The 10,890-nt window shown below is 43.8% G+C and overlaps 1 protein-coding gene across 1 annotated transcript in view; it reads left to right on the top strand.

The window, feature by feature from the left end:
- The window catches only part of SPAG1 (sperm associated antigen 1), a gene marked incomplete at its 5' end in the record, with an annotated part of 49,756 nt that extends 41,427 nt beyond the window's left edge, over positions 1-8,329 (top strand). The window contains 3 exons of the mRNA XM_079796388.1: positions 5,123-5,287; positions 6,543-6,908; positions 7,012-8,329. Coding sequence (XP_079652514.1) covers positions 5,123-5,287; positions 6,543-6,908; positions 7,012-7,143 — 663 coding nt within the window. The 3' untranslated portion in view covers positions 7,144-8,329. The remainder of the gene's footprint in view (positions 1-5,122; positions 5,288-6,542; positions 6,909-7,011) is intronic.
- Between the last annotated feature and the right edge of the window lie 2,561 nt (positions 8,330-10,890).

Below are 10,890 nucleotides of genomic sequence, written 5' to 3' on the forward strand. Positions count from 1 at the left end.
TGTTTGCCTTTATTGCCTTTGGTTCTGGTGTCAAATCCAAAAAATCATCACCAACACCAAAGTCAAGAAGCTTACTGGCTATGTTTTATTCTAGTGTTATGGTCCCAAGTCTTACATTCAAGTCTTTAATCCTTGAGTCCAGAGTATCTTTCTATCAGTATCTTAGAGTTTTCGGAATACAGGGCTTTCATCTCCTTCATTAAATTCATTCCTAGGTATTTTATTCTTTTTGATGCAACTATAAATGGGACTGTTTTCTTAATTTGGCTATTGATCTGAATAATATATGTTCCCATGTAGCCACTGCCTCAGTTAAGGTAGAAAGAACATTTTCATCTCTCCAGAAAATTCCTTTTGCCCATTGTCCTTAATCTTCCCCCCTCCCACCCCATCCCATTTATCTAATTGCTGCTGCTATAGATTAGTTGGGCCATGCCCAGGTTGTGAGCTCCACCCCCAGTGGGGGTGTGTGTGTGCAGGAGGCAGCCAATCAATGATTCTGTCTCATCGTTGATGTTTCAATCTCTCTCTCCCTCTCCCTTCCTCTCTGAAATCAATCAATCAATATCTATATAATAAGAGCCTAAGTGACCCTTATGATGGAATGACCAGAACAACCAGTTGCTTTGATGCACACTGACCACCAGGAGACAGAAGCAGGGCTCATGGCTGGCAAGCGAAGTGGCAGTGGCGGGAGCGGAGAGCGGGCCTAAGCTGGTAGTCAGACATCCCCCAAAGGGTCCTGGACTGTGAGTGGGCGCAGGCAGGCTGAGGAGACCCCCCCCCCCCACCTCCATGCACGAATTTTGTGCACTGGGCCTCTAGTATATATATATATATATATATATATATATATACATATATATATATATATATATATATACACACACACACACACACACACACACACACACACACACACAGTTGTAGCCACATAAAGAGGTGGTGCACAGCGTGGGATCCAGGAGGGTCCTGAGCGCAGGGGCCTCTGTCTGAATGGAGCTGGATGCGCCACCCTCCAGCACGTGATGCAGTCACCAGCTGGGAGCTCCACACTTGCCTGCGTGACCCCGACACCCTACCCCCTTTTATTTTGTTAGCAGCACTCATTTGTAAGCCTCACTGAAGGTTTTCTAGGCGGTGTGTGGCACCCTGAATTAAAGTGGCCTCTTCAAAATTAACTCAACTTTTATTGAGCTCAGTGGGTTTGGGTGCATGAGGGTAGATCTGCGTGATGCACGAGTTTACATATGTGCAAACTCCTCAGCAGCTTGACCTCATTCTGGCTGCCTGACTCGGAACTTGTTTACCCGACTGACTGAAGTCAAGAAGATGTACCTAATGAAAGACCAGAATTTCATACTTCCTGGAGCAAATTCCAGAAATTGCATTATGGATGTAGAAAGACAGTCCCAGGTTTGAGTAATCCTATTCCACTAAATTAGGAGGCCGGCAGCTTGTTTTTCTGGTTTGACTCCTTATGGCTTGATGTGCATGCCCTGTCGTCAGAGCTTCGTGCCAAGGGAATTTGTTTCAAGCTCTGCACAGGCTGCGGCAGCTTCTAAATGTGTCGCTCACACCTGGACCCGCTTCCTCAGGGGCTGGGACGAGGAAGTGGCACAGGGGCCGCCGTGACAGGTGCCCCCGAGCTCTCAGGGGACACTCTGCGCCTGGCTCTCCTGTCTCTCTCCCACCGGGCTTTGATTTCTCTGTGTGCCAGTTTTGAAAAACACAGACCTTTCCTTAATGTACAGTTGTTCTTCATGAGGAAAGGTAACTGAACATTTTGCTGTTGACTTACAATCTGTTCCTTTTATTGAGTGCCGCTTCTGAGCGAGGCTTTGGGGCCGAGGAGGTGAGTGAGGCCTGGGGCCTGCCTTGTGGAATTTACAGCCAGTTGGCGATGCCACAGTTACCAAGACATCAAAAAATGTCTATTGTTGGGATAATCTGTCTACATCATAATACAATTTCTGGAATATCTAATTTTTATTGATATTAGTTTAAGCATATCTATTAATGGTAAATGTTACCATAAACACATGTGATTGTACTTCATTTTTTTTAAGGCCCAATGAGATCAGCAGCAGCTTTTACTGTCCTCTTCCTGCCAGAGCCCCACTCCCCTCTTTGTATAACCTTCCCTCTACCCCGCAGGCTGCTTTCCCATCAGGCCCTGTGTTCTCTGACAGCTGGGTCACAGGGAGACCCCTCCCCCTCCCTAGTATCCATCTCAACCTTTGGTGTTCTTAATTGCGTTAATAACATTTTATTTATTCCTTTTACTTGTGTTTTTTTTTTTTAATATGTTTTTTTTTTTTAATTGATTTCAGGGAAAGGGAGAGAGAGAGAAATGTCAATGATGAGAGAATCATCGATTGGCTGCCTCCTGCACAACCCCTATTGGGGACTGAGTCCACAACCTGGGCATGTGCCCCGCCCCACTGGTTTGACCTCCTGGTTCATAGGTTGACACTCAACCACTAAGCCACATGGGCTGGGCTTGCTTGTTTTTTCTTTTTTGTTTCTCTTCTTAAGACGTATGTTTCCACAAGGGCCAGACCACAGCTGTTCTTTTTCCCACGCTGTTCCCACTTCCTGGCACAGGGCCGTGGCCGTGGCCATCTCTCAGGCGAATAAGCCTTGCCTGACCACTCTGTGGAGCCGGCAGACTGGCCCCCTCGTCTTCCACTGCCTCCCTGCCTGATGCTGCCGCCCTGCTGTCCTGCCCTCTTGTCACACTTGCCTGCCTCTGTTGTGACATTATCAAGGCGTATTTCCTGTCTTCTTAGGTCCCCTCCAACCAGACAGACTGCTCTTTAGGCACCGACTTTTCTGGAATGGATGGAAAAGCTCGTATTGACACTTGTGGTGGTGGCCTTTCATTTTGTAGCTCTCAGATCTCTCTTTTCAGGCTTCTCTTCCTTGAGCCCTACAGCTGTACCATTCACCTCGGTACAGCCCTACAGCTGTACCATTCACCTCGGTACAGCCCTACAGCTGTACCATTCACCTCGGGCCCTTGCCTTGATCATCCCACGATGATCTTACTGTGCCTCAGTTTCCCTATCTGTAACACGGGGACAGTAAAAGTTAGTACTCACAGGGCTATTGTGAGAGTAAATAATAATACTCGCAAAAGGATGAGAATGGTAAGAACTGGCTATATTACTCCCCCGGCTTGCCCTGCTGCCCCACTCCCCTGCCTTTCAGGATGGTCCCTGACTAGAACACTTAGGATGGACAGGCCACATTCCAGAAACACAATGGAAACACAATGGCATTGGGTTTGTTGGTAGCATGTTCCAACTGTCTTGTTGTGACACAGTGGTACGTAGATTTGTTACTAATAGTACATAATGTGCTACAATTTGTAAATAATTTACCTTATCTTTTTGATAAACTAGAGAAGATTTAAGGTTATGCCTTTGAACTCATCTCTCCATTACTCTTGTTCTGGTGTGTTGCTGGGCTAAGGGGGGAGGGATGTGGCATTACAGCTAGTCCCTCAGGAGGGTCACATAGCACTGCTTATCTGTCCTGTGCCTTAGCCTCCAGTGTGTGCTGTGATGGGTATGTCATAAATACTCAGGTTGCACATCATTGGGATTCTTCACCTCCTCACAGAATTAATTTTGGTTTAATCAAAACATGGGTTTCCCTGGCCAGCGTGGCTCAGTTGGTTGGAGCGTCATTTTGTACACCAGAAGGTCGCAGGTTTGATTCCTGGTTAGGGCACATACCCAGTTTGTGAGTTGGATCCCCGGTCAGGGTGCAGTCAGGGCACATATGTGATGCAACCAGTCAATGTTTCTCTCTCACATTGATGCTTCTCTCTCTCTCTCTCTCTCTCTCTCTCTCTCCCTCCCTCCCTCCCTCCCTCCCTCTCTTCCTCCCTCTCTAAAATCAATACACTTATCCTCGGCTGAGGATTAACACACACACACACACACACACACACACTTAAATGCAGGAGGCAGCCAATCAGTGATTCTCTGTCATCATTGATGTTTCTCTCTCCCTCTCCCTTCCTCTCTGAAATCAATAAAAATATATTTAAAAAATTTAGAAAGCACCAACCAATAAAAAACTATGGGTCTAGTCTGTAGTTCTTGAATGTGGCCTGTCACAGTGGACTCATTTTGTGGTATATGTCTCTACTACCAGATTCCATGCTGTGTTTTGTAAGCTTAGATTTTTTTTTCTTTCCCCTCGAACTCTCCAATGTATTGTCTGGCTCTTTATGGGAGAATAAATGTCAACTCTAGCCTATTTGAACAGTATAAAACTTTGAAGGGTTTTATGGAACAAGATAATCTGGTAGCAGCTAACATTTGTTTAGCCCTTTATAGCCCTTTATAGGTTTAAACTCATATATTCTTTTAATTCATTTATTACTTGGTAGAGCCTTGTGAAAACTGGAATAGAAAAGCTCCTGTTATTCATACTTTATAAGAAAAACTGAAGCTCAGGAAGGTTAAGTAGTATCTTGTTCAGGTTTCACTGCGAGTAGGTGCTAATATGAGGATGTTCATTATTTCACTTATTTAGCCAACAACATGTGCCCACCGTGTGTTAGGAACTGAAGGTCATGGTGATAGTTTAATCTAAAGTCTTCTAACTCCGGATTCTGTGTGGTCTTTTATAGAGGACTAGAGGCCCAGTGCACAAATTCCTGCATGGGTGGGGCTGGGCCAACTGAGGGGAGGGGTCGTGGGAGGTTGGCCGCCGGGCCCCACTCCCCCCCACCCCCAGTTGAACTCCCAGTCGAACACCCGGTCGAGGGGACAATTTGCATATTAGGCTTTTATTATATAGGACTAGAGGCTCGATGCACAAAATTCGTGCAAGGGGCTCAGCCCTCACAGTCACGGCTGCTTGCTTAGGCCCTCACAGCCCCGGCTTTGTCCAGAAGGTCATTTGGCTGTCCAGTATAATTAGCATATTACGCTTTTATTATTATAGATGCTCGCTGTGTTATGGGTTACAATAATTTAGCCCAAGTGTTACCCTGCAGGCCCAGCTTTCTAATCGTGGTGCTAACAGGAGCCCATTGCGCCACTGTGCACTCCCTAGCATCCTTCTCCCGCCCCCGGGCTGATCTGTGCCCTTCTACTTTCAGGATTATCAGAGTAGTTTAAATGATCTCAATAAAGTTCTCCGGCTAGACTCAAGTATTGCTGAGGCCAAGATGGAACTGGAAGAGGTGACCAGATTCCTCAATGTGAAGGACCAGGCAGCATCACTCAGCAAAGAAAAGGAGAGAAGGAAAATTGAGATTCAAGAGGTATTTGTATTTGATTATCTTTGAAAGTACTTTTGGGGGATCTTACATTGGATTCTAAGGTCATATTCCTATGAGTTCTACCAATTTTTTAAAAATTTTGTGTTTTTTATTCTGATGCTCAATGAAGAAATTTAATCCAGTTGTAAAGACAGACTTTTCCTTTGCCGTGGTAATTAGCCTATGTCTTTTCCTGGTTTGGTCCATGGCCGGTATTGGGAGTCTGCATTAGGTTCTTCCGTTCTTTGCCCTATTCCCACTCCCTCCCTGTCTGGCCTATGTTTTGTATTGCTTCCACTCCAGATTGCGCTGGGAGCCTATGGCCACTGAGCTTTGCTTCAGGGTAGACCCAGAAAATGCTGACAGGACTGATTTTGTTTCAATGGTCCTGGCAAGCCACATGCCATAGAGATTTTTCAGTTTGATTCAGACCTGTTAGCACTCTAAGACTGGCCTCATCAGAGATTTTTGGATTACCTTTGATTTCAGATTAACTCGGTGTCTTATGCTATATAGCTTTCTGCTTTGCCTTCAGTGAAGAATATCAATCATGAATTCCTGTGTATTCATGAATACTAATATATTACATTTCCACTAAGAGTAAGGAGCTAAAATGTGAGAGGCTCGGAGGTGTTTTTCCTCTAAGGATGGAAGAAAACTCTTTTAAGAGAATTGAAAAATAAGATTACTTCTCTATTAAATACAAATAAATAAGTAAAAGTTAGGAAAAAGAGATAAAGTAGTTATAGGTCTTCTTTTATATAGCAGCTTTATTCATGGAAAATTATAAAAAGAGCCCTGGCTAGTGTGGCTCAGTTGTTTGGGCATCATCCCATGCACCAGGAGGTTACCGGTTCGATTCCAGCACATGCCTGGGTTTCAGGCTTGATCCCCGTAGGGGGTGTGCAAGAGGCAACTGATCGATGTTTTGCTGTCTCTCACATTGATGTTTCTTTCTCCTTCTCCCTTTCTTTCTCTCTAAAAATCAATAAAATATTCTTATAAAAATTTTTTTCAATGTTAAAAATATTTTAAATTTTAAAAAATGCTTTTATGAATGAATACTAATACTTTAAAACTTCTCTTCCTCAAAAAGTAGATTTTATGATTTATTACAGACTACACATTTTCACTTAAGAACTTGACTAAATACAGTGTTCTTGAGTTTTTCGGTTCCTTCCCATTTTAATAAATGTAACGTGGGATGTGCGCAGTGGCGGCTATTTGTGTCAGGGTGTAACTTTTTTTCCTTGTGAAGGTGAATGAAGGCCATGAAGAGCTTGGAAGGACCCCCGAGGAGGTCTGCACGGGCTGCCCTGCCTCTGAGGGGGACACCAGCCAGGGGCCACCGGAATACCATGAGGAACTGCCCATCACCAAGCCCAACAATGCCTATGAATTTGGGCAGCTGATGAACGCGGTCAGTGCTAGGAAAGATGAAGAAGCCTGTGCACGTCTGTTAGCCATCACTGAGCCGAAAGATCTGCCAGCGTTGCTGAGTAACAAACTCGAAGGGGATCTATTCCTCCTCCTCATTCAGTCTCTGAAAAATGGACTTGTTGATAAAGATCCCTCACTGGTATATCAGCATCTTTTCTATCTGAGTAAAGCAGAAAGGTTTAAGGTAAGTGGCAGAGTGCCTCATTGAAGAGACTGATTTTTACAGGCTTTCTATAACTTTGACATGTTAATGTTTTATGCTAATAAAATTTTTCTCCTTCTTTCAGATGATGTTGGCCCTAATTAGCAAGGGCCAAAAGGAGCAAATTGAACAGCTTTTTGATGACCTCTCAGGCACACCAAACAAACATTTTACTTTAGAAGACGTACAGGCCCTGAAAAGGCAGTATGAGCTTTAAATCAAGATTATTGTTAGATCTCTTCCATGCATGCCTGTGTTCCAATAATACTAGTGAGACGGTATTGTAATACAGTTGCATGGATAAAACCTTGCTTAGAAAAGATCCCTGGGTCTGGACTACAAAATATTTTACTTATTTTTATACATAGAACATGTATATTCTACAATCTGCTTTTTATCAGTTGTAAATATTTTCTTATGTACCAGAGCTAACATCTTTATATTTAATAATAAGTATATTTGGAACTTATTCAGATGCATTTTAATTTATATCATACATTTCCTTTAATAACTTGTTAAAAAATTGAGTTAAATTACATTTGTTTGGGCTATGAAGGCATCCACTTAGGTTTGACAGAAATATATTTCTTTAAAATGCATTTTTAAAAGTGAAAATCATTAACTGATTATTAGTTCACCTTTATTTCCTGCTAATACATTTATACTACTTGTATATTATAGTCTGTTAAGATAAAATGCAATACTTAAATCCATAATATGAAATGATTATTAAATAAATTGTGATTATCAATTTAAAGCTATAAGAGGAACTTATTTTTTCTAATATGGAAGCATTGCCTAATAATTAAGAATAAAAATTGCCAAAAATTTCTACCACTTTTTACTAGACTTTAAAAAGCTCCTTTCCCTTATAAATTGCATAGGTAAGCAGTAACAAAACAACAAATATATAAGAGCAAACTAAGCCTTCGTTTCTGTTTGCATTGTCAACCCCGTATTTCCCCAAATATTTAAATGTCTTCTTGCTCCTCTTTTAAGCAGGACCATGTTTATTCCCTTAATGTCAAAAGAAAAGTGAAGACTTCTTGAAGCTCTTTTGTTAACTGAGGGTAAAGGTATTTCTTAAAATAAAACATTCCAGTTTCTATCAGTATACCATCAAACACATTCCTGTAATCTTCAGTCAGTTCTCTTTTTCTGGAGCATTTTCTTATTCTTTAGAAGTTAAGATAAAAGAAGAATATCACTTTGTTTTATCTAATTTTTTTATAATTATAGAATATTTTTAAATTGTTTTATTGATTTCAGAGAGGAAGGGAGAGGGAGAGAAAGATAGAAACATCAATAATGAGAATCATTGATCGACTGCCTCCTGCATGCCCCCCCCCCGTCCCCCCCATCCCCAATGCGGATCCAGCCCACAACCCAGCATGTGGCCTGACCAGGAATCGAACTGTGATCACCTGGTTCATAGGCCTACGTTCAACCACTGAGCCACACCAGCCGGGCTAATGACAGAATATTTTAAATATCTTGTGGGTAAATGGTATCTTTCAAAACATGCCATTTTTCTTTTCAACTTTTTTGTTCATAAATGAAAATCTGTAATAATATTTAGTTCTAGTCTTCAAGCCAACAAGCAAAACAGTTTTCTCCTTTGTAATACTATTAAATTTTTGTAAAAGTAAGTGATGGAGTGTGTTAGTTACTTTAGAACAGGGACATAACAAGGAGACACGTGTCTTGTTGACAGTCACATAACCAGCACCGAGCTGCACGGGACTGAGCTGTCCGCCCGCTGGTGGCAACCTGTCCCGAGAGGAGGTGGAGAGCAGTGAGGGGATGCCTGTCTGTCCCAGTTGTGTGGGTCGCAGCTAGAGAAATCCACCTCTCCAGCAGCACCCAGCGCACTGAGGCCGCCCTTCATTACTGAGGGGAGGAAAAAGAAAGTAAAGGAAGCAGATGAGACCACCAGTGCGCATTCAAGGAACACGGTTCCTGCTGACCTCTTCAGGACTTCATCAGGAAATCTGTCCACAAGCCCCTGGAGTATCCCACTCGATCTCCCCACCGGGTGCGTGGGTACCCCCAGCGCCCCAAGTGCTGAACCTGCACCCGCTCCCACTCTGTGGCCGGAGCCTTGTACGTGCCCCTGCGTGCAGTAGCAAAAGCAGATCCAGTGATCAGTGTTCTCAGAAAAACGGACCAGGGTGTGCAGGCCAGGGAGACACCGAAAACTACAGCTATAGCACCACTTTCTGGAAAACAAACCAAGTTTCCGGTAGTCAGCATGGTGAGTTATAAGAAAAGATGTAAGAGATTAAGGATTCTGCCACAAGAGGGAGTGATGAGAGTGGAACAAGTCTTCCCGTTAAAAAACTGAGGAAACCTTCGGATAGGAATCCCAACAGTCACTGCTACCTCAATGTGATAACAGCAGCACAAAAACACAAGGGACACGACAAATCAAGAAAATGTCACCCCCAAAAGTCACACAGCACTTCTGCCTCTACTCTCCTGCCACAGGGCGCTGACCGATCACACAGAGGCTGAAGAGTAGTCTTGGCGTTTGCTGGGAGGGGAAGAAAACCAGGTATTGGTTAAGACGGGTAATGCCTCCCAAAGGAGCTACATGTATTAATTAAAACTAAGCCCTGCCCACGAATCCGTGCGCCAGTAGCTCTCTGCGGGGCCTGGCTGCTCCGCGCCCACTGCCCAGAGGCCCATCCGCGGCTGGGCGCGGAATGCTTGCCTCGTCGTCGTGGCGACGAAGCAAGCATTCGCCAGGCCACTCATGCTGCCTGCTCTCAGCGCCCGCCCCCCCGGGACTGGGGGACTCTGGTGGGGCTGAAAGGACTGGGCATCGCCAGCTTTTGTGATGGAGTGACGGTTAATTTTCATATTACCATTTTATTAGATAAGATCTCTGATACTTCTACCATGTTATATGCAACGTTACCCAGCACTGACTGCTTCTCACAGATTTTTCCCTGCTCCCAATGTTCTTCTCTCCTCCCTCCTCCCAAAACACAGGGCTAATTCCATTCTTGGCCCTCCTCTAAAACCCAATGCCAGTGTCACCCCCAGATGCTTTTCCTCACCGGCCCTGGCTGAGTGAAGTGACCTGTGAGCTTTCTCACAGAGCCATGTGTGTGGCTCTATGAGCTCTAACCATTGTTTTGGTGGGCTGGGTTGACTTATCTGTGAGAGACTGGCTGGCTTAGTTCTGTCCTCCATATTGCTCAGCAACGTGCCTGGCACGAGATTCAATAAATCATCTTTGATGAGTGAGAAGCTAATTACTTTTATTTCAGCAGAACGTTAGCACTTGGATTTAATGGGTTGCTGTAAAAGAAGTCTCAAAGAAAGTAATGCTATACAGAATGCGGGTGATTTCCCAGCAAATTCTTCAGTACCGTATAAGCAAAGTTTCTAGACAAGAGTGTAAGACATAATACTAAAACAGAAAAAGGGGGAAAACCCAAAGGCTCTTAACTGTAAGTGACAGTACTCAGAGGTATATAACACCCAAGTCGCAATCACTGGGCGTAAGTTTACACATTGTTATTTTTCTGTTAATCCTGAGGATATTTTTTCCATTGATTTTCAGAGAGTGGAAGGGAGGGAGGGAGAGAGGAGTAGAGACAAACGTCAATATGATAGAGACACATGGATTGGTTGCCTCCTGCATGCACCCCAACTGGGACTGGAACTGAACCTGCAACCCAGGTACATGCCCTTGATGGGGAATTGAACCCATGACCCTTCGGTGCATGGGCTGGTGCTCAAACCACTGAACACACCGGCCAGGGCAAGTTTACATATTTTTAAATGATTTAAGAAGTATCATCTAGGCTGACATGTTTGCTTCAAATAACACATGAAATTACTTCTAAACTGTATATAAGAGACTGTCATTTCTGGTTCATGGACCATATGAACACTCCTTATAAATACAACCTGAATCTATGCCCGGCCAGTGTGGCTCAGTGGTTGAGCGTCG

This window comes from Cnephaeus nilssonii (genome assembly GCF_951640355.1).
Source record: "Cnephaeus nilssonii genome assembly, chromosome: 18".
In the NCBI taxonomy this organism is placed as follows: Eukaryota; Metazoa; Chordata; class Mammalia; order Chiroptera; family Vespertilionidae; genus Cnephaeus; species Cnephaeus nilssonii.